The sequence below is a fragment of the Bubalus kerabau genome, chromosome 4, assembly GCF_029407905.1.
Source record: "Bubalus kerabau isolate K-KA32 ecotype Philippines breed swamp buffalo chromosome 4, PCC_UOA_SB_1v2, whole genome shotgun sequence".
In the NCBI taxonomy this organism is placed as follows: Eukaryota; Metazoa; Chordata; class Mammalia; order Artiodactyla; family Bovidae; genus Bubalus; species Bubalus kerabau.
Genome location: NC_073627.1, coordinates 28,251,188 through 28,275,285, shown reverse-complemented (window position 1 = coordinate 28,275,285; position 24,098 = coordinate 28,251,188). Strand labels below are relative to the sequence as shown.

The 24,098-nt window shown below is 43.2% G+C and overlaps 1 protein-coding gene across 1 annotated transcript; it reads left to right on the top strand.

The window, feature by feature from the left end:
• Positions 1-3,547: 3,547 nt before the first annotated feature.
• On the top strand, positions 3,548-23,311 carry ANKRD40 (ankyrin repeat domain 40). Its single transcript, XM_055576205.1, has 5 exons — positions 3,548-3,951; positions 10,631-10,779; positions 11,483-11,968; positions 20,136-20,317; positions 20,911-23,311. The coding sequence occupies exons 1-5, from the start codon at positions 3,818-3,820 to the stop codon at positions 21,055-21,057; spliced, it is 1,098 nt and encodes a 365-aa protein (XP_055432180.1). The 5' UTR covers positions 3,548-3,817; the 3' UTR covers positions 21,058-23,311.
• Positions 23,312-24,098: the final 787 nt, after the last annotated feature.

The window sequence follows — 24,098 nt, the reverse complement described above, 5'->3', positions numbered from 1 at the left end:
TCGCAGGTGGATTCTTTACCGCTGAGCCACCAGGGAAGCTATAAGTGATGGTATATCTTGTTTCTAATAAGAGAAATGCTTTTGTCTTTGCTTTATCTATTTAGGAAGTTTGTATGTCAGTGTCTAACTTGCTGTTTGGTACAACAGGTGTAAAATAAATTCCGTGGAAGAGGAGTGCAGAAAACAGCCATGTAGATTTATTGATGCGTGTGACAAACCCTACAGCTTTACTGGGGTGATGCAGTGCCCATTATAGTATGGGTGCCATCCCTACCACTTCTGTCTCCATGGTCACCAGCAATCTCCTTGTGGTTAAATCTATTCACACTTTTCAGTCCTTTCTTTCTTGCCCTGTCCGCAGCATTTAACCCTGTGGATCACTCCCTTTTTGCCAAACCCTCTCATTCTTTTGCTTTTTTCCTACTATTCCGGTTGCTCCTCGTCAGTCTCATTTGAGGATTTCTCCTTTTCTGTCCATCAATAAAATATTGGGTGTTCTTTGGGTGTCTTTGGTTGTCTTTGGTTGTCTTTGGCTGCCTTCTCTTGACACTCAACATACTGTCTTGGGGCCACCAGTTCTGTCCCCATGACTTTAGTTAGTTCCTTTTGCTGATGACTACCAAGTCCAAATCACCAGCCCAGAACTCCTTCTGAAATATGATACCCATATTCATGACTGTTTACCGGGCTTACTGTTGTTACGAGGCATCTCCACGCAAATGAAAATCAGGAAAGAAAGCATGGGCTCTAGAATTGAACTTCTTGACTTTACAGCCTCGCTCTGTCACTAAACTGTACAGTACTGGGCAAGTTACTTACCTCTCTATGCTTCAGATAATAATGATGGTGCTGACTTAAAAGGCTGTTGTGAGAACTATTAATAACTGAGACAATTCATGTACAGCATTTACCATAGTGTCTGGCAGTGGGTAAATGTTGATATCAGCAGTAATTAAATGTTTTCAGAAAGCTCAGTTCAACTGATTCAAAAATGAATTCGTCAACATACCCCAAACTTTCTCTTCATTCTTTGATCCAAATCTCAGTGAATGGCACTACGATCTGCCCAGCCAGAAACTTGGGTGTTACCTTTGTCTCCTGACCACCACTTATCCTCCTATGCTATCAGATGCTATTTTCCTTGACTCAACCTTGTTGTAATACACCAGAGTGTTTTCAACATCCAGACTTTACACATAGTCATTCAATTCATTGAACAATCCTGCAAAGTAGGTGCTACTATTAACATCTCTATTTGGAGATGCAGAATTTGAGGCATAGAAAGGTTAAGAAACTGATCGAAGATGATATGAGAGGTAAAACTGGTATACAAGCCAAAGCATTCTGTTTATAATCTCCATACTCACAACCACTATCCTATATGCCATAGGACTTCTAGTATATATAATGTTTATCACATCCTATTATTTGTCTTGTCTCCCTGGCTAGACTGCATGTTTTTTGAAATAAGGGACTCTGATTTCTTTGCAGCAGGATCTTCAGTGCCTAGAATAGTGCCTGGCAAACAATGCATGTCTGATACACCCAGGGAGTTAAGATCATTCTCTAGAGACCAAAGTGTAGATAAATGGAAATAAATAACCATCAGGCTGCATTCCGTTATGGCCAGGGTAAAGGTTTTGTTTGCGGAGAAAGTTTTGTTTTGTTAATGTGAGAATAACAAGCAGAATACTGGAGTTAGAGATAAGTAGAGGTTGTTTAGGGTTTTCCAGGTGATGCTAGTGGTAAAGAACCCACCTACCAATGCAGGAGATGGAAGAGACGTGGGTTTGATCCCTGGGTCGGGAAGATCCCCTGGAGGAGGGCATGGCAACCCACCCCAGTATTCTTGTCTGGAGAATCCCATGGACAGAGGACCCTGGTGGGCTACAGTGGGTAGGGTCGCAAAGAGTTGGACACAACTGAAGTGACTTAGCATGCAGGCACCAGAGGTTTTTAAGAAAATATTTATGTTCGTTGATTCGATAGTTATTGTAAGGCACATGGGTAATTTAACAAATAAATCCTTACAAAGAGAACTCACAGATTTTGATGTGCACTCACTACCAAGCTTTTTGAACTGCTATTTAAAAAAAAAAAAAAAAAGAGGCTACTATCTACTCCCCTGTCACTTGAACTGTGCTGAAGGGCCCAATTCCAGGATTACTCTGCACATCAGTTTCAGTTGGAGTACCATGCTGAGAATGAAAGTTTGTATTGGGGGACAAGTGAAAATGTAACTCAAGCAGAGTTCCAGTTCACTCTGAGGTCAATGTAAGCATGCAGTCGGTTTATATTCAGCACCTCCTGGTGTGCACTGTGTACCGTGTGAATCTCTGTAACATAATAAACAGGCATGAGTTTCTCATAAAACAGTAGCAAGAAAAAAGGGCATCCCAGGTGGCTCAGTGATAAAGAATCCTGACTGCCAATGCAGGAGATGCATCCCCTGGAGTAGGAATGGCAACCCACTCTAGTATTCTTGCCTGGAAAATTCCATGGACAGGGAGTCTGGCCAGCTACAGTTCATGGGGTTGCTAAGTGACTGAGCACGCAGGCACAGCAAGAAAAGTGCTTGCTGTGCAAACCCTGGGCTGCCCCAAGAGAGGGAAATGAAAACTCCATGCCTAAATTTGTCATTTCCTATTTTATCTCTTGTGTTCAGGCCTTCCTCCTCCCCACCTCAGGGTTACTCCTTAATCCTTCCAACCCCATCTGCAAGCTTCCATCCTGTGCCACATTGGAAGATCTCGCCCAGGAACCTGGGCTCAGCAAAACAATACTCTTCTTTTTCTCCTACTGTGTAGTAAAGCAGTGCCAGCCCAGGCTCTGAGCCTCATTAGATTGATTAGGCAGAGAGTCAGGAAGAATGCTGTTTATACTTGGACCACGTCTCTCCCTAGCTCCTGATATTAAAGACTGGGATAACTTGAAAGCCTCTTTGGTGTTCTTTTCTTTTTTCCTTACATGGCCTTCACGAAGAGTAATTAATTATGATTTAAAAGCAGTAATGAATCAGTTTATAGACTCTGAGCACAATATAAATATTTTTCCTGAAAGCCGAATTAGAAGAAATCTCTAAAATGTAAGACAACAACAGTTGAAGTAAATAATCGAACTGAATGGTCCCAAGCAGTGTCAAAAGAAAGAACGGTGTATTCTATTTCTGAAATAATGGGTATATAATAGTGGGATCGTTTTCAGCCCATTTCCCCACCCTGCTAGGCAAGAGTTGATTCAGATAAGGCAAAAGAGCCAAACAAACGGGAAAAAAACAAAACCAATTATTACTATTATTTTTGTCTGTTTTCTTAAACCAATTATTTTCGATGCGTGGTAAACAGCCTGCTCCAGAGGATTAGGCTTTCCTGGCTCTCAAATACGCATTCTTCCCTTCCCTCGTGTCTGTCCTCCTCTCTGGAAGCTGCGGGGTGGGGAGGTCTAAAAATAGTTGGTGAATCACGGCAGATAATATTGTGCAGCAGTTACATAAACAGCCAGCGCTCGCGCGCGCGGAGGGTCGGAACGGAAAATATCTGGGTCAGGGTTGTCACTCTGAATAGGTTCCCCCGGAGCCGGCCTGTGGGAGGCGCGGCCGGGAGGAGGCTTAGGCCCGCGGGCCGGGAGCAGCAGGGGAGCGGCGGGCGTGCCGCGAAAGGGGAACGGAGGCCCCTGACTCGGCACGGGCTGCAGCGCGAGCGGGGCATCTGTGCCCCGCGCGGTCTCTCCATGGCGGGGAGTGGCCCGCGGCGGCGGCGGCGCTGACCGGCCAGGGCTGGGCGGGCGTGCCCTGGCGGGGGCCTGGGGCCAAAGAAAGATGAGCGCTCTCCTCGAGCAGAAGGAGCAGCAGGAGAGGCTGCGGGAGGCCGCGGCCTTGGGGGACATTCGGGAGGTGCAGAAACTGGTGGAGAGCGGGGTGGATGTGAACTCCCAAAATGAGGTCAACGGCTGGTAAGTGGGGAGCGGGGGAGGCCTAGGGTCAGAGCATCCGGCCCGGGACGCGACCTCGGCCTAGCGCAGCCCCGGAAGCCCGCTAAGGCGTGGCCCGGCACCCAGAGCCAACGAGGTTGTGCGCTCTGGAGGCTAGCACTGGCCCCCCTGCCTCGGAGAGTCTGCGGCGTGTCGTGCCCAAATCCCGGCCCACGTGGTCCTGCGCCGGCAGCGCCCACCCGTACCCTGGCGCCCCGTGCCCAGCCGACCCCACCCCCACCCCCATAACGTGTCTCGAAAGGTGCTGATTACTCTCACCCTCATTTGGAGGTCACTCCAGTTCGAGTTTGGAATTACTCTGAAGAACACGTCTGTGCAGAGCAAAAACATAAACAGTTGAGCAAACGTGGATCTTACAAACTAGCACGATTTCTTTTCCCAAGACTAGGGAAAATAAATCACTTGCATTCCTATTCTGCTTCTCTGTTGTCTTACTGCAGCAGTGATTTGCTGCTACCTACAGCTGCCTGTGGCAGGAAGACTCATTCATTAATCCTAGATAATGTTTTGCTTTGTTTTCTTAAAACAGTTTCATATATGAGACTTTATCCAAGACTTCAGATGCCTGCCAGTGATTGACTCCTCCCCAACTAAATCAGGAGTCACGTTTTAAGAAGTGCCGGTGGTCAATTTTTTTGTATTAAGTTACTGAATGTGGTGTTATTCCGCTCTCTTCACATTTAAATTTTTTTTTTTTTGATCCAAGTAGTGCTTAACCAGGCTATTTGCTAGCTGAGAATTAAAGTGAGTTTGCAAATGTTTTATTTTTTAAAATGGAATCATACAGTTTAAAACTAAAGGGGACATTGGAAATAGGGTCCCACAACTATTAATAGCCAGGACCAGAATCACAGTTTCCTTACTTCCTCACAAATTCATCACCAACTTACCCCAAAGAAAACAGCCTGGGTAACTGTTCAGAAAGCCAGGAAACAGTAGAAACTGCTTTTTTTGTTTTATTTTAAGTGTTTACAAACTAGCTTGCTTTCTGTGTGTGGATTCTGTGTGTGCTTTTCTGTGTATGCGATTTCTAGCATTGCTGTGTGGTTCACAAGCTGTGAATCGTTGTTTTGGCACTGGCGGTCAGTGCTGTGTAGAACAAGAAGCCTGGTCTTTAGTGCTGGTTCTTCTCCATTCCTGCTTAGCAATATGACCTTGCCAGAGTCACTTCATTTTCTAGTTATTTCAGAAGAGTTGTGAGCATTTAAGGAAATGCAGCATAATATAAATAGGTAACGTTTACTGAGCTTGCTCTGTAGTGCAAACAAGGTTCCAAATGTTTTATTTATGTGTATCATCTCATTCACAGCGGCTCAGGGACAGAGCTATTGTTATCCTCTTGTTTTACAGATAAGAAAACGGAATAAGTAGTTTCCCCAAGAATTTACAGTAACTAATGGAGCTGGGAATGAAACCCAGCATCTGCCTCCAAACCATGCTTTCTTTTTTTTTTTTTAATTTATTTCTTTTTAATTGAAGAAGAATTGCTTTACAATATTGTGTTGGTTTCTGCCATACATCAGCATGAATCAGCCATAGATAGACATATGTCCCCTCCCTCTGGACCCTCCTTCCCACCCCACACAATTTTCTTTTTTTCTGGCCACACCTCGGGGCATGTGGGATCTTAATTTCTGACCAGGGATTGAACCCGTGCCCTCTGCAGTGGTCATGTGGAGTTTTAGAAACCATACTTTCTTAGCCACATAATAGATGCTCAGAAAAATACAAATTGTTGAACTATGAAGAGGCTCTCATAGATTTAATTGGGGGAAGATACCTAATAGGACTTCTACATGTCCAGGGTTGAGTTCCTGGTCTCCCTCATATCCCTAACTGTCCCCAGCCTGCTTGAGTCCTCATCTGAGCTGCGCTGGCTGGCCAGAATCTTTGGTGCACTCCTAACCTTCTGTCTTTCTCTCACAACCCACATTCAGTCAAGCTGCTAATCCTGCCAGCTTCACTAGCAGTGATGTAGTTAGAATCTGACCGCTTCTCACTAGCTCTGCCACTACACCTCTTGTGCAAAGCCTCCACCTGTCACCTGGATTAACGCAGTAGCCTCCTCATCAGTCCTATCCTACGTCTTTTCTCAGCACAGCAGCCAGAGGAATCCTGACTTAAAACATAGATCATTTAATTCTGCTTAAAACCCTTTAATGGCTCCAATCTCAAACAGAGGAAAAGCCCACAGGGTCCTACAGTTCAAATCCTTGTCCCTCAGCCCTCACTCTATTTCTAAGCCTCATCTCTCGATTTACCCCCTTGCTCCCTTCATTCTCTCCCCTGGCTTTCTTGCTTTTCCTGAAAACAGCAGGCACAGGACTGCTCTGGTGGTGCAGTGGTTGAGAATCTGCCTGCCTGTGTGGGGGACAGTCCCTGGTCTGGGAGGACCCCACATGCTGTGGGCAGCTAAGCCTGTGCACCACCGCTACTGAGCCCGAACTCTAGAGCCCGTGAGCCTCAACTACTGAGCCTGCGTACCCCAACCACCGAAGCCAGAGCTTTCTAGAGTGAGTGCTCTGCAACAAGAAAAACCACCAAAATGAGAAGCCCAACATACCACAACTCGAGAGTGGCCCCTGCTCGCTGCTACTAGAGAAAGCCCTTGTGAAGCAGCCAAGACCCAGTGCAGCCAAAAATAAGTAAAACAAAACACCAGGCACAATGTTCATTCAAGGCCCTTGTGTTTTCTCTTCCCTTCATTTAAATGCTTTTTCTCCCTCACCTCCTTCAGGTCTTAGCTTAGACGTCCCCTGAATGAGTCTTGGAAGAAAAGTTATGACCAATCTAGATAGCATATTGAAAAGCAGCGACATTACTTTGCCAACAAAGGTCTGTCTAGTCAAGGCTATGGTTTTCCCAGTGATCATGTATGGATGTGAGAGCTGGACTGTGAAGAAAGCTGAGCGCAGAATTGATGCTTTTGAACTGTGATGTTGGAGAAGACTCTTGAGAGTCCCTTGGACTGCAAGGAGATCCAACCAGTCCATTCTGAAGGAGATTAGTCTTGGGATTTCTTTGAAAGGAATGATGCTAAAGCTGAAACTCCAGTACTTTGGTCACCTCATGCGAAGAGTTGACTCATTGGAAAAGACTCTGATGCTGGGAGGGATTGGGGGCAGGAGGAGAAGGGGACGACAGAGGATGAGATGGCTGGATGGCATCACTGACTTGATGGACGTGAGTCTGAGTGAACTCCAGGAGTTGGTGATGGACAGGGAGGCCTGGCATGCTGCGATTCATGGGGTCGCAAAGAGTCGGACACGACTGAGCGACTGAACTGAACTGAACTGAATGAGTCTTTCCTTGGTCCTTAATTTAAAGTTGTACCATGCCCCTCCACTATCTCTGGCATTCCCTAATCCCTTTCCTTACTTTATTGTCCTTATAACGCAATTGCTGTATACCATACTGTTTGTCTTACTTATTTGCTGACTGCCTCAGTTTCCTCATCTGTAAAGTAGGATAATTTTCTTTTGCCTGTTTGTTTTTAAGTTATTTTTGGCTTTGTTGGGTTTTCATTGCTGCACATGAGCTTTCTCTAGTTGGAGCAAGCAGGGGCTCCTCTCTGTTGCCAGGCAAGGCCTTCCCATTGCCGTGGCTGCTCTTGTTTCAGAGCAGGGGCTCTAGAGCATGTTGGCTTCAGTATTCGCGGCTCTCAAGCTCAGTGGTTGCAGCTTTCAGGCTCCAGAGCACACACTCAGAGGTTGCCGCGCATGGGCGTAGATGCCTTGTAAAACGTGGAATCTTCCTGGACCAGGGATCGAACCATGTTCCCTGCATTGGCAGGTGGATTCCCAACCACTAGATCACCAGAGAGTGTTGATGATAGTACTTACCTTGGGTTGTTTAGAGGACTAAATGAATTAATACATGTAAAGCTTTTAGAACAATGTCCAGTATGTAAAGTACTATATCTGTGTTAACTTTTTTTGTGTTGCTTGATTTTTCGTTGGAATGTGAGGGCTTCTCATTGCAGTGGCTTCTCCTGTTGCAGAGCACAGGCTCAAGGGTGCATGGGTTTCAACAGTTGTGGCTTTTAGGCTCTAGAGCATGGGCTCAGTAGTTGTGGCTCACAGACTTCGTTGCTCCAAGGCATGTGGAATCCTCCCAGACCAGGGACAAACCCTAGTACCCCACATTGATAGGAGGATTCTTATTCACTGCAACCACCAGAGAAGTTCTGGGTTTTTTTGTTTTTTTTCTTTTTCTTTTTTCTAATTAAGCAGTGTGCCAGGTAATCGGATATAAAGGTTACCCTCAGAAAACATAGTCAGTAGCACAGAAAGGCAGAATGGTTAACTGCTTTTAATTTTTAGTTGCCCAGTAACCACAATTTCTACATAATCGAAATTTATGCCTCTGGTCTGAAATGCTTACCAGCACTGATAGGATGTCTTTATTTCTGATTTCTGGTCTGAAATATCAATTCTTCCCAGCATTGATAGGATATTCTGACTGCAGATTTAAAGCTTTAAGAGTTGAAGTTCAGAGATCGAGCTCCCACATCAGTTGTAATTCAGGTGTCATGCATACCCCTTGGCTTTAAGAAACAAGTATAATGGCTCATGAAGAAGTTGAAAATACTGCCTGGCTATAGTGCCTGTTAATTATGGCTGCCTGCTGCTGCTGCTAAGTCGCTTCAGTCGTGTCCGACTCTGTGCGACCCCATAGACGGCAGTCCACCAGGCTCCACCGTCCCTGGGATTCTCCAGGCAAGAGCACTGGAGTGGGTTGCCATTTCCTTCTCCAATGCATGAAAGTGAAAAGTGCAAGTGAAGTTGCTTAGTCGTGTCCGACTCTTCGCGACCCCATGGACTGCAGCCCACCAGGCTCCTCCGTCCATGGGATTTTCCAAACAAAAGCACTGGAGTGGGGTGCCATTGAGCCACCCAAATCTGGACTATAAATGATCACTCAGGGTACAGGGCTATGAGGGATGTGCTGTGTTGACTTAGCCCCACTTTACATGGTGATACTTTAGCAGTTGGTTTGTCCAAAAATGTCTCAGATCCACTGGCAGATATTACTTCCTTCATTCTCAGGTCTGTTGTGAACAAGTGATTTACTACTTATAAGTGAACACTTTATTTCCAAAAAGGAACACATTTTTCTCATTATATTCTATTCATTTTTGAATGCTTATCATTATAATTATTCATTTTTCAAGTGTTCAAGACAGCCATACACAAACACACTCCCAGAATCAAGAATATACAGGATCCTTCTACTTTAAGCAGTGTCCACCTTGTTTGGTTCACTTATTCAGCAAATATCAATTAAGTACCTGTATATTCAAGCAGATACTTCCTTATCTTCATGGAGCTTATATTTTAGAAGTCCATATCAAGACTCTTTTATTTTCCCCAAATTGAAATTCTTTTTATGATGAAGTACATTTTAAAGGCACCTGGATAATCTGGTTCTTTTTTTTGATAATCTGATTCTAATGAATAATAGTTTCAGATGTCACTCTGAAACATCAGTGGAGTTTGCTCCTAGCCAGCCAGACAAGCTGGCTTTCTGTAAGTCATAAATCTTGAGGTACCCAGGGCAAATCGGCTTTTTCCTGGAACCAAATGTACTTTCTAGACAGTTAAACTTCTCAAGTGGGTGACCTAATCCCTACTATTGAACATATGTTCTATTCTTTGCCATATTTATATTCGTCTAAAAGCTCTGAAGATACTTATCTCAGTTCAATTAGAGAGTTGGTGAATGAGGACATTTCAAAACAGAGGGAGAAAAAGTTTTTTCCTTCTATGGGATGAATTTAGTAGCTCTGTTAAGATGAAATTTTGGCCAGCACGCTAATCCTGTTTCTGTGCAGTGTTAAAATAATAGCTCTTTTAGACGGTGCATAATTCCTTCCTAAGTATACAATAGTAAACAATTAGTTTTACTTAAATGAATCTTAATACTTCAGAAGAGTTCTCAAAAATTTTGGCCGTTGATGTATATTTTTCAGATGCTCTAGGAACTAAAAGTATGTGTGTAGTGCCTTGTATTTAAGCAAATGAGAATATGTTTGTAGCCTTCTGGAGAGAACTAGAGAAGTGAACTTATAAAAATGGAAATCCTTTTGTGTATGTGTGAAGGAAAAAAAAGTAAAAAGCAAAAGAGTAACTGAGATTCAGACAGGAATCTGCTGTAGTAATAATTTTAGTGGCAGAGCAAGCTGCAGATGAGAGATGGTTAGTAGCCTGATAATATTTCATCTTCAAGTGACATTTGATGCACATGAAGCGAGTTTTGGTATGCTCTTAAAAGGAATATGGCCATGTAAGAGTATATTTTACAGAGACTGGGACAATATAATGAGGGACCCTGAGTAGTATCTTTAGAGTTATCTAGCCAGCCAGGCAGCCAGCCTTCTGGAAGCCGTTGTAATCAAGCTCCTAGGATAAATGAGCTCTTTCCAAGGATCAGAAATGAAATTTAAAAATAAATTTTAAGCATATTAAATATTTCGATCATGTGCTTCCCGAAAAGAAAAGTTAAAATTACCAGTCTGATTTTCTAGTTCTAGCTGAACTCTAACAGGCTTGCATATATTTATTTATTGATGAGTAGAACTTGAAATCCCAGATCACCTCTCCACCTTTTCATTCTCTGTTTTTTCTTTTTTGGGGCATAGGACCTGTTTACATTGGGCGTGTAAGCGCAATCACGGTCAGGTGGTCTCTTACTTACTAAAATCAGGAGCTGACAAAGAGATTCTTACCACAAAGGGAGAAATGCCCGTCCAATTAACATCAAGAAGAGAAATTAGGAAAATTATGGGAGGTGAGTCTTTCTGAGGTAACTTGTTTTGTCAAACTGAGACTTATGGTATCATTGTATATATTCTTTAAAAAAAGGTTTTTTTTAATTGGAGGATAATAGCTTTAAGATGTTGAGTTGGTTTGTGCCAACAACAATGTGAATCAGTCATAATTATATATATATATATGTATGTATGTATCTAAATATATATGTATATCCCCTGTATATATTCTTGATGCTAAACAGCCAGTCTGTTTCTAGAAACAAGATAGCCTTACTGTGCCAAAATAATTATTCCGTGCTGTTTCTGGAAAGGCAGACATTATAAAGTTTTGGGTTTTTTATCTGTAAACTTTAAGGAGATAGAAATGGTAACAAAAACCCTGCAGTAAACACTGACCAAAATATTTGCCGTATACCAAAGGACACTAGCTTTCACAGGAGACTCTTGGTAATTTCTTTTGTGTGAAATCTTTTTTTTTTTTTTTTTTTTGATGTGGCCCACTTTTAAACTCTTTATTGACTTTGTTACAGTATTGTTTCTGTTTTATGTTTTGGTTTTTTGGCTAAGAGGCATGTGGGATCTTAGTCCCTGACCAGGGATCAAACCTGCACCCCTTGCCATTGGGAGGCACAGTCTTATCCACTGGACCAGGAGGGAAGTCCCTTTATTTGCTCATTTTTAGAGGACTATGTAAGTGTTCTGTGTTTTCATCTTTTTAAGTGGAAGATGATGATGGTGACAGCGATGACCGCCCCCAGCTGAAGAAGGAGTCAGAACTGCCCTTTGTTCCCAACTATTTGGCCAACCCAGCCTTCCCTTTTATCTATACACCTGCATCAGAGGATTCAGCCCAGCTGCAGAATGGGGGCCCCTCCACACCTCCTGCGTCACCCCCTGCAGATGGCTCGCCTCCGTTGCTGCCCCCTGGGGAACCTCCCCTGCTTGGGCCCTTTCCACGGGACCGCACCTCTTTGGCACTGGTTCAGAACGGGGATGTGTCTGCCCCCTCTGCCATACTTAGAACACCAGAAAGCACAAAACCGGGGCCTGTTTGTCAGCCACCAGTGAGTCAGACTCGATCCCTGTTCTCTACTGTCCCGTCCAAGCCACCAATGTCTCTGGAGCCTCAAAATGGGACATATGCAGGACCAGCGCCAGCATTCCAGCCATTTTTCTTCACTGGAGCATTTCCATTTAATATGCAAGGTAACCTCTTGTCAGCAAGTAGCCTCTGAAAAGGGCAAAGTTGTCTAGGGGTCTAGTTCTTTACTTCCTATTTTTTTCAGGAGTGGGGATAGGATTTATCTAAGGCCTGCAGGGCTTCCGTGTCCTTCACCAGCTCTTGGAGTTTGCTCAAACTCATATCAACTGAGTTGGTGATGCCATCCAACCATCTCATCCTCTGTCACCCCCTTCACCTGCCCTCAATCTTTCCCAGCATCAGGGTCTTTTCCAGTGAGTCAGCTCTTCACATCAGATGGCCAAAGTATTGGAGCTTCAGCTTCAGCATCAGTCTTTCCAGTGAATATTCAGGACTGATTTCCTTTAGGGTTTACTGGATTGATCTCCTTGCTGTCCAAGGGACTCTCAAGAATTTTCAACAGCACCACAATTCCAAAGTATCAGTTCTTCGGTGCTCAGCCTTCTTTAGGGTCCAACTCTCACATCCACACCTGACTACTGGAAAAGTGACATCTCTGCTTTTTAATATGTTATCTAGGTTGGTCATAGCTTTTCTTCCAAGGAGCAAGCATCTTTTGATTTCATGGCTGCAGTCACTGTCTGCAGTGATTTTGGAGCCCAAGAAAATAAAATTTGCCAGTTTCCTTTCTTCCCCATCTATTTGCCATGAAGTGATGGCATTGGATGCCATGATCTTTGTTTTTTGAATGTTGAGTTTTTTTTTTTTTTTCCTTTTTTTAAAAAAGTATTTGGCTGTGCTGGATCTTAGTTGTGGCATATAGGATCTTTAGTTTTGGCATGTGGGATCAAGTTTCGTGACCAGGGATCAAATCCAGGCCCCCTGCACTGGGAGTTTGGAGTCCTAGCCAGTGGACCACCAAGGAAGTCCTGAATGTTGAGGGTTTTTTTTTTGAATATTGAGTTTTAAGCCAGCTTTTTAACTCTCCTCTTTCACCTTCATCAAGAGCCTCTTTAGTTCTTCTTCACTTTCTGCTATTAGGGTGGTATCATCTGCATATCTGAGGTTATTGATATTTCTCCTGGCGGTCTTGATTCCAGCTTGTGAGTCATCCAGCCCAGCATTTTACATGATGTACTCTACATGTAAGTTAAATAAGCAGGGTGACAATATAGAGCCTTGACATACTCCTTTCCCAATTTGGAACCAGTCCATTGTTCCATGACCACTTCTGTTGCTTCATCCTGTATACAGGTTTCTCAGGAGACAGGTAAGGTGGTCTCGTATTCCCATCTCTTTAAGAATTTTCCACAGTTTATTGTGATTCACACAGTCAAAGGCTTTAGTGTAGTCAATGAAGCAGAAGTAGATGTTTTTCTGGCATTCTCTTGCTTTTCCTGTGATCCAGTGGATGTTAGCAATTTGATCTCTGGTTCCTCTGCCTTTTCTAAACCCAGCTTGTACATCTGAAAGTTCTCGGTTCAAGTACGGTTGAAGCCTAGCTTGAAGGATTTTGAGTATTACCTTGCTAGCATGTGAAATAAGCACAATTGTGCAGTAGTTTGAGCATTCTTTGGCATTGCCATTCTTTGAGATTGGAATAAAAACTGGCCTTTTCCAGTCCTGTGGCCACTGCTGAGTTTTCCAAATTTGCTGGCATACTGAGTGCAACACTTTCACAGCATCATCTTTTTAGGATTTGAAATAGCTTAACTGGAATTCTATCACCTTCCCTAGCTTTGTTCACAGTAATGCTCCTAAGGCTCACTTGACTTCGCATTCCAGGATGTCTGGCTCTAGGTGAGTGACCACACCATTGTGGTTATCCAGGTCATTAAGACCTTTTTTCTACAGTTCTTCTGTGTATTTTTGCCACCTCTTCTTAATCTCTTCTGCCTCTGTTAGGTCCCTACTGTTTCTGTCCTTTATTGTGCCCATCTTTGTGTGAAATGTTCCCTTGGTATCTCTGATTTTCTTAAGGTGATTTCTAATCTTTCCTGTTCTGTTGTTTTCTTCTGTTTCTTTGCATTATTCACTTAAGAAGGCTTTCTTATCTGTCCTTGTTATTCTTTGGAACTCTGCATTCAGTTGGGTATATCTTTCCCTTTCTCCTTTGCTTTTCACTTCCCATTTTTTAATCAGCTATTTGTAAGGCCTCCTCAGACAACCACTTTGCCTTCTTGTGTTTCTTTTTCTTTGGGATGGTTTTGGTCACTGCCTCCTGTACAATGTTACCAACCTCCATCCATAGTTCTTCAGGCACTCTATCAGATCTAATCCCTTGAATCTGTTTGTCCTTCCACTGTGTATAAGAGATTTGAGTTAGGTCATGCCTGAATGTGGAGAAGGCAATGGCACCCGACTCCAGTACTCTTGCCTGGAGAATCCCATGGACGGAGGAGCCTGGTAGACTGCAGTCCATGGGGTCGCTAAGAGTCAGACACTGAGCGAGTTCACTTTCACTTTTCACTTTCATGCATTGGAGAAGGAAATGGCAACCCACTCCAGTGTTCTTGCCTGGAGAATCCCGGGGATGGGAGAGCCTGGTGGGCTGCTGTCTATGGGGTCGCACAGAGTCGGACACGACTGAAGCGACTTAGCAGCAACAGCAGCAGCATACCTGAATGGCCTAGTGGCTTTCCCTACTTAATTTAAGTCTGAATTTTGCAATAAGGAGCTCAAGATCTGAGCCACAGTCAGCTCTAGGTCTCTGTTTTGCTGACTGTATAGAGCTTCTCCATCTTCAGCTGCAATTTTGAGTATAATTACAACCTTACAAAAAGTTGCAAGACTGGTAAAAGGAACTCTCCTTAATGAGATTTACAAATTAGTTTTTGCCCCTTTACCCAGAACTATTACATGTTTCTTTCCCCTAAGAAAAAGGATGTGTGCTCAGTTGAGTTTGACACTTTGTGACCCTAGGAACTGAGCCCACCAGACTCCTCTGTCCATGGGATTTTCCAGGCAAGAGTACTGGAGTGGGTTGCCATTTCCTACTCCAGGGAATCTTCTCGACCCAGGGATCAAACCTGCGTCTCCTTCATTGCCAGGCAGATTCTTTACCAATGAGCCACTTGGGAAGCCCCAAGAACAAAGATAGTCTCTTACATAATCATAATACAGTGATCAGATTTAGAAAATTTAAGCTTGATGTAATACTATTCTTTAATCCACAGTTTATGTTTAAATTTTATGAGCTATTTAGCAATGTCTTTTTTTTTTTTTTTTTACTCCCTCCACTCCTGCTTGCTGTGTTCGTATTAGGCTGTCGTGTTGGAATAGTCTCCTTTAATCTGGAGCATTTCCTCAATCTTTAAGTATCCTTTTGGCCTTCAGATTTTTGAAGAGTCCAGGCCAGTCCTGTTGTAGAGTATGCTTTCATTTTTTATCTGCTCTAATTGGCAGTATTCTCCTATAAAGAAGGGCCTTCCCTTCTCCGCCATTTACAGCAGTAGAAAATGCATAGATTATTATTTATTGGATGATAATTCATTAGTATCCTTATTTTGATGTTAAAATTATGCCAGACTGATCCAGAGGGAGCCCCTTGGAGCTAATTCTTGTGTCTCTTGGACATCTTCGTTATTCTTAGCTCATTTCCTTACTTTGTGGTGCAGCAAGATGTTTCAGGCTCCCTAGTGCAACTTCCCTGCCCCAGCCTTGGAATCAGGCATTTCTCCAAGGAGCCCTGGTTTTTCTTGGTGCAGAATGGTATTCAGAAACCAGAATGTGAACACTAGATGTGCTCATTGCTACTAGTGTATCATTTCTTCTAAGCTCATTCAGAGGACAGAATTAGAAAAGAAAGAAAAAAGCAAGCAAACAATAAAGAACAATTGAATAATGAAAGATTCACCAGAAAGGTTTATTTATAAACTAAACATTTATGTACGTAGTAAAATAACTTCAGAGCATTCTGAGTTCTCATTTAATTGTTACAACAGACTTGTAAAAAGAGCATTATTTTGTACATTTTATTTTTATTTACGTTTTTTGGCTGTGCCACATGACTTGCGGGATCTTCAGTTCAGTTCAGTTCAGTCACTCAGTCGTGCCCGACTCTTTGCGACCCCATGAATCGCAGCACGCCAGGCCTCCCTGTCCATCACCAACTCCCGGAGTTCACTCAGACTCACGTCCATCGAGTCAGTGATGCCATCCAGCCATCTCATCCTCCGTCGTCCCCTTCTCCTCTTGCCCCCAATCCCTCCCAGCATCAGAGTCTTTTCCAATGAGTCAACTCTTCACATGAGGTGGCCAAAGTACTGGAGTTTCAGCTTTAGCATCAGTCCCTCCAAAGAAATCCCAGGGCTCATCTTCAGAATGGACTGGTTGGATGTCCTTGCAGTCCAAGGGACTCTCAAGAGTCTTCTCCAACACCACAGTTCAAAAGCATCAATTCTTCGGTGCTCAGCCTTCTTCACAGTCCAACTCTCACATCCATACATGACCACAGGAAAAACCATAGCCTTGACTAGATGGACCTTTGTTGGCAAAGTAATGTCTCTGCTTTTGAATATGCTATCTAGGTTGGTCATAACTTTCCTTCCAAGGAGTAAGCGTCTTTTAATTTCATGGCTGCAGTCACCATCTGCAGTGATTTTGGAGCCCCAAAAAATAACATCTGACACTCTTTCCACTGTTTCCCCATTTATTTCCCATGGAGTGATGGGACCGGATGCCATGATCTTCGTTTTCTGAATGTTGAGCTTTAAGCCAGCTTTTTCACTCTCCACTTTCACTTTCATCAAGAGGCTTTTGAGTTCCTCTTCACTTTCTGCCATAAGGGTGGTGTCATCTGCATATCTGAGGTTATTGATATTTCTCCCGGCAATCTTGATTCCAGCTTGTGTTTCTTCCAGTCCAGCGTTTCTCATGATGTACTCTGCATATAAGTTAAATAAGCAGGGTGATAATATACAGCCTTGATGTACTCCTTTTCCTATTTGGAACCAGTCTGTTGTTCCATGTCCAGTTCGAACTGTTGCTTCCTGACCTGCATACAGATTTCTCAAGAGGCAGGTCAGGTGGTCTGGTATTCCCATCTCTTGAAGAATTTCCCACAGTTTATTGTGATCCACACAGTCAAAGGCTTTGGCATAGTCAATGAAGCAGAACTAGATGTTTTTCTGGAACTCTCTTGCTTTTTCCATGATCCAGCGGATGTTGGCAATTTGATCTCTGGTTCCTCTGCCTTTTCTAAAACCAGCTTGAACATCAGGAAGTTCATGGTTCACATATTGCTGAAGCCTGGCTTGGAGAATTTTGAGCATTACTTTACTAGCATGTGAGATGAGTGCAATTGTGCGGTAGTTTGAGCATTCTTTGGCATTGCCTTTCTTTGGGATTGGAATGAAAACTGACCTTTTCCAGTCCTGTGGCCACTGCTGAGTTTTCCAAATTTGCTGGCATATTGAGTGCAGCACTTTCACAGCATCATCTTTCAGGATTTGAAAGAGCTCCACTGGAATTCCATCACCTCCACTAGCTTTGTTTGTAGTGATGCTTTCTAAGGCCCACTTGACTTCACATTCCAGGATGTCTGGCTCTAGGTGAGCGATCACACCATCGTGATTATCTGGGTCGTAAAGATCGTTTTTGTACAGTTCTTCTGTGTATTCTTGCCACCTCTTCTTAATCTCTTCTGCTTCTGTTAGGTCCAAACCATTTCTGTCCTTTATCGAGCCCATCTTTGCATGAAATTTCCCCTTGGTATCTCTGATTTTCTTGAAGAGATCTCTAGTCTTTCCCATTCTATTGTTTTCCTCTATTTCTTTGCATTGATCGCTGAGGACGGCTTTCTTATCTCTTCTTGCTATTCTTTGGAACTCTGCATTCAGATGCTTATATCTTTCCTTTTCTCCTTTGCTTTTCGCTTCTCTTCTTTTCACAGCTATTTGTAAGGCCTCCCCAGACAGCCATTTTGCTTTTTTGCATTTTTTTTCCATGAGGATGGTCTTGATCCCTGTCTTCCTGTACAATGTCAAGAACCTCAGTCCATAGTTCATCAGGCACTCTATCTATCAGATCTAGGCCCTTAAATCTATTTCTCACTTCCACTGTATAATCATAAGGGATTTGATTTAGGTCATACCTGAATGGTCTAGTGGTTTTCCCTACTTTCTTCAATTTAAGTCTGAATTTGGCAATAAGGAGTTCATGATCTGAGCCACAGTCAGCTCCCGGTCTTGTTTTTGTTGACTGTATAGAGCTTCTTCATCTTTGGCTGCAAAGAATATAATCAGTCTGATTTCGGTGTTGACCATCTGGTGATGTCCATGTGTAGAGTCTTCTCTTGTGTTGTTGGAAGAGGGTGTTTGCTATGACCAGTGCATTTTCTTGGCAAAACTCTATTAGTCTTTGCCCTGCTTCATTCCGTATTCCAAGGCCAAATTTGCCTGTTACTCCAGGGGTTTCTTGACTTCCTACTTTTGCATTCCAGTCCCCTATAATGAAAAGGACATCTTTTTTGGGTGTTAGTTCTAAAAGGTCTTGTAGGTCTTCATAGAACCGTTCAACTTCAGCTTCTTCAACGTTACTGGTTGGGGCATAGACTTGGATTACTGTGATATTGAATGGTTTGCCTTGGAAACGAACAGAGATCATTCTGTTGTTTTTGAGATTGCATCCAAGTACTGCATTTTGGACTCTTCTGTTGAGCATGATGGCTACTCCATTTCTTCTGAGGGATTCCTGCCCGCAGTAGTAGATATAATGGTCATCTGAGTTAAATTCACCCATTCCAGTCCATTTTAGTTCGCTGATTCCTAGAATGTCTAGATTCACTCTTGCCATCTCTTGTTTGACCACTTCCAGTTTGCCTTGATTCATGGACCTGACATTCCAGGTTCCTAGGCAATATTGCTGTTTACAGCATCGGACCTTGCTTCTATCACCAGTCACATCCACAGCTGGGTATTGTTTTTGCTTTGGCTCCATCCCTTCCAAGGGTTGGCCCTAGGCCTTGGCAGTGAGAGCAACGAGTCCTAACCACTGGGCAACCATAGAATTTCCATTAGTACATTTTAGAAATGGATAAAGTTAGACACAAAGAGATAGGTAATTTGTCCAGAGTCACATATCTAGTACAGGATAGATGAGGGATATACCCATTCATACCACAGTCATTCAAGGTTCAAAAGGTCACAAAAAAAGAGAGTTGAAAGCAGCTCCCACAATTTATGACAAAAGCAACAAACTCTCCATTGATATTTTAGATGAAAAGTAGAAAATGAACATATACTTCCTGGATATCAAGCTTCACGCTGGCCTGAGAGGATTAGTGAAGTTAAAAGGCAAGCAAACACACACACATATTTACTTTTTTCTATATTGCTATATCTATTTATAATTTATTAAACACTCTTAAGTTTATGTTAATACCTCCAGTTCTAGTAAGACACCATAGGGTATAGTCTAGTCTTACCTTTCTTTTTCCATATAAGTAACTGCCTTCTTTCTGTTTTTGAGGACCTGTTACTCTAGGTGCTGATAACCGTGGCCCAGGGATGCCATATAAAGAGCAAAGCAGAAGTACCAAAAGCACGCATGTGCTTAGCTTGAGCCTTCTTTGCAGCCAGGCTCAGAATTTAGGGGCAGACTGTTTAGATCCCAGACCCACGAATAATGGTCTTTGTTTACTCCCAAAGCCAAGATTCTTCCCTTACTAAAATAAGGCATTTAAATCATAGTTAGACTTCATTTTTATTAGTAGCTTATCTTTTTGCTCTTGTACTGTGTTTATTGCAAGGATTTTCACATCTCATAAATATCTTTAGATCCACAATTGTTATATCTTTGTAGAGTAACTCTTGTACCATATCTTTCCCATGCCGCCTTTTCTCTTCTCTTCCCCATACCCTGCTTATGTGTAGTTTGATACCCAAACCCATTCTCAAGCCTTTACCTGCTTAGCTCCAGTAGCAGAAGTAAATTATCCTTCTGTACAGTTGGGATGGTGGTCCACTATTTCCTTCTGCTGCATAAAGTAAAAGTTCATTTACTTTATGAACCACAGTGTTAGATACAGGAGGACAATGCAGGCAGCTGCACTGGCAGAGCCAGAATCGAGCCTGAGCAAACTGCACTGATTGTGCTTGGTTGTCTTGTTGGGTGGCATAGGTCTTCAGCACAGGGCGTGACTAACAGTAACCATCTTCTGGAAAAGATTTTAAATCGCATCGGCTAACTACGCCAGAATGATTCATTAACGCTTCTTCCCCTTTTCCCTAGAGCTGGTACTCAAGGTGAGGATTCAGAACCCATCTCTTAGAGAAAATGATTTCATTGAAATTGAACTGGACCGACAGGAGCTCACCTACCAAGAGCTGCTCAGAGTGAGTTGCTGTGAGCTGGGTGTTAATCCTGATCAAGTGGAGAAGATCAGAAAGTTACCCAATACTCTGGTAAGAAAGGTAAGGAAAGTCTGTTACATGGTTGATTTTTCCATTTGGAAGATATGTACCTTTCTCTTTGGGTATGTGAGTCATAGTTAAATGAGAAAAGAATAGAAAAAGAGCAAAGGGTGGTCTTCCATTGAGCTTTCTTTCCTCTACTGGGCCTATGGAGACACTGGCGTTTCTAAAAGTTGTGGGATACCAGAGAGAATGTTCTGAATTACCATTCACATGTACCTATTTTAGGTTGTTTCTCTGTAGTGATCTGTAAGGATTACCTTTGTGTATCAGATGTGCCTTGTGCTTTGCAACATAAGAACCAGGCTAAATTGCAGGGCACGTCTGTATAGGTACGTGTGTGATCCTCCCAACATCTCTGGGTTCCCTGAACGTCAGGCTTCTGGCTCCTCAGGGCACCTGAGGAAGACACCCTGCACTACTCTTCATGGTGTGCTCGTCTGGGAGCAGCAGCTGCTCTTGAGGGCTTCTGTGTTTTAACCCAGTTCATGCTCCTGGGGATTTTCCTACGCTATCACTGGTTTCAATGCAGAACGCCAGAACCATAGAGACAAGTGGCTCCTCTTAATCTGTTTAACCTATTTTTGTTTCAGGACAAAGATGTTGCTCGACTCCAAGATTTTCAAGAGCTGGAACTGGTTTTAATGATAAGTGAAAATAATTTTCTGTTCAGAAATGCTGCATCCACACTGACTGAAAGGCCTTGCTACAATAGGAGAGCTTCGAAACTGACTTACTAATGCAGCGGAACTTTTATTACTGAGTATTGTGACAGGGTGCGCCACCTCCGGGCCAAGGACAAGCCATTGATCTGCGCCTTGGATGCCCGAGGAGGGCCCTGATGCCACTTCGTAGTACACACTAACATCGTTCTGCCAAGGTAGGAAGCCCCTGACCCCAAGCAGCGGTGCCACTCTTCCAAGCCTCTTGGTGCACAACAAACCTATTGCTTGAAGCTGTGAACAGCTGAGAAGTGGCCTGGAGAGGCAGAAGCCGACGGTTCTGTACTTCGCGTGTTTTCTGTGTATGTGAGAGAGTTGTCTAGGCAGAGGCTGAGAGAGCAGAGCCTGCTTCCGGCCTGTTGACAGCGCTCCTGAAGGGCCGGGCCGCGCTTCCCGCGGTGTTGCAGGCTCACGACTCTCCCGAAATGTGAACTGACTAGAGAGGACAACGGGAAAGCACAGGTGCCGGACACAGGAATTTTGGTGTGACTTGTGGCTGTGAGGTTTCACATAGCATATTTATAAATGTTACTCAGGTTAAAAGCATTTAAGAATACAGTTACCTAATGTAAATACGCTGTTAACCAAAAGAGCCTCCCCGCCCCCCACCTTTTCCATTGTAACCACTCATGACTTCCGTCTCTAGCCATTGCTTGTAGTCATCTCTGCATTAACTCCCCATCATGGTCACTAGAGGGCTCTCTGACGCTTTCTAAAAGAGCAGCGGCTATTTTTTTTTTTCTTTTTTTAAACTGCAGCAATTCTGTCTTCGCATTTCTGTTTAATTTCACGGAAAGAGACGAGCACAAACATTGCTGGTCCATGTTCTCCACTTTCATTTTCCACTAGAAATGAAAAGCAATTTTCCAGACAGAATCTGTTGCTATTTTAAAGGTTATTGTGGGAAACTGAACTAAAGGAGTTAGCATCTTTATTTTTGTATCAAAGATAAAGATTATTTTGAAATTATTAAGATTTTTACACAACTCTGAAGTCTGTTGCTTTTGTAAACAAGTTGTTTAATCTTAGGGATCCCCCACAACCACCACTAACCTACTTAACAAAGTCAATGTAAGTCTACCAGGCTTTGTTCTGGAAACAAACACCTGATTAAACTCCTGAGCATGGCATAAGAATTTTTGTAAAAAATGCATTTAAGGGTTCTTTTCCCTCCCTTCACTGTCATTAATGTTAAAAAGAAAAGCCACTGTCTTGTTGAACTAAATAGCTTAACTTTAGAAATAAGAATGAGCACACTTAGATAAACAGGAGAGCAGGGTTTTGGAGCCAGCTGTTGAAGAGCATCCCTGCTGTCTTAAGAAGCTTTCTCCCCACCGTGCCTATAGTTTCCAAAGAAACTGAACTTCCTAACTGGGTTAATTTTATTGGAACACTGCGACTGAGAGAGAAGGTGCAGAAGATGTCAGTGGAGGAGAGTGTCATGCTAAGATAATGGCCTCCTGCTGCTGCCTGAATGCTGAGCTGAGGTTGAGGTGTTTTCAAGGCCAACTTTGTGACGTGGAGTCACTCTGTTCAGTGACTTAATTGTAAACCACTAATTACTGATGGTGAGTTACTCACTTTGTGCAGTGTTTGTCTAGCAGAGTAAAAGGTTACTTACTACTCCCTTTCTCTGAAATACTTTAAAGAAGAAACTTCCTTTGTGTTTCAACCAGGCAGAAGCTAGAAATACTAACCTTTTTTTCCCCTATACCTTTGAAAAAAGTTACAATTTACTGATACAATTAAGGCTAGTTTTATCTTGGAACAAATAAATTCAGTATTAATTCAAGTGTCTAAATCACCGGGGTTAGTTAGTACTCTTCCAGCCCTCCAGATCAATTAGAGACTCTCAGAAGCAGTGGAGGTCCCTGGCTAGGCGGTGGCCTACAGAGGCGTAGCTGCGGGGCGTTTCCTGGCTGAGGATGGAGGCTGAGGAGGTCACTGAGCGACGGGCCCTGCACTGCGTCTCTCTTATAGAGTCCTCTTGGTCAGCTGACTCTGAGGATGGCAGTGGGATTAGACTGCACAGTTGCTGGTAGGTGAGTTTAAAGTCTTAATCTATGCATTCAGAGAAATATTTTTATATGTTTTGTGTAATTTATAACAAGGATTTTTTTTTAGCTTTGTTAATTGTGAATTTGCCCCGCCTCCTCTACTGCATATGCAAAGCATGTGTTCACACTGTGTGTAAATATTCACTTTGTGCACTGCTGACTGTTCAAGCATAATAAGTATTATTCAAATTAAATATTAACTGACTAAGCCCCTACTCTTTAACTCTGTCCTTCTAAACAGCTCTGTACTTCTAATCATAGGGGGTTCAAATTGTTGAACAGTTTCAGGGACAGAACCCTCTGGCAGAAGAACAGAAGGCACTGGTCCCCACCTGAGCCTCCTCCATCCTACTTCCGTGGTGGCGCTTAAGTCTGGCGCTTAGTGGCGCCAGCAACAGATATTTTGTGCGGTGTCTTTCCTCTAAGTTCACAGCAGTCAGCTTCATTTCCCCAGAGTAGCTGAGCCCGCTAGATGGAGGTCATCCTCTATTAACCACATTTTTTGATTATCCTGTTTACTTTATACAACTGAGTCTCTCCTTTGGGCTGTCAGCACCTGTCAGGGTCTCAATGAGCTCAGAGGCAAACATCCAAGACAGGAGAGGAAATACAGCCTTACACTTTTCAAATCTTTAGCTGAGAATGATGCCGAATGAATCTGCATTTCTGTTGGTTTGGGGCAGCTAGAGCCTCACAAAGCATACGTCATGCCAAATTGGCCTGATAAATCAGGAAGCATAGCAAAGACCTTTTCTTAGCTCCAAGGAGAAGCAGAATAATTTGGGCCTTGGTGCTTTTATACTTGCTCTATCACAAGGATGGAAGTCTTCCTCTGTACACTCATAAACATCCTGGGCAGAAACGGCCAGCCCCCAGAATGTGATTAACCTTTAACAAATAGTCCTGGAGCACAGGCTGGCCCAACGCATATAGAAAAATCAGATCAAAGGAGCCATCGCCACACCTACTGCAAACCATTTAGGATGGAGGGGGAAAAAAACA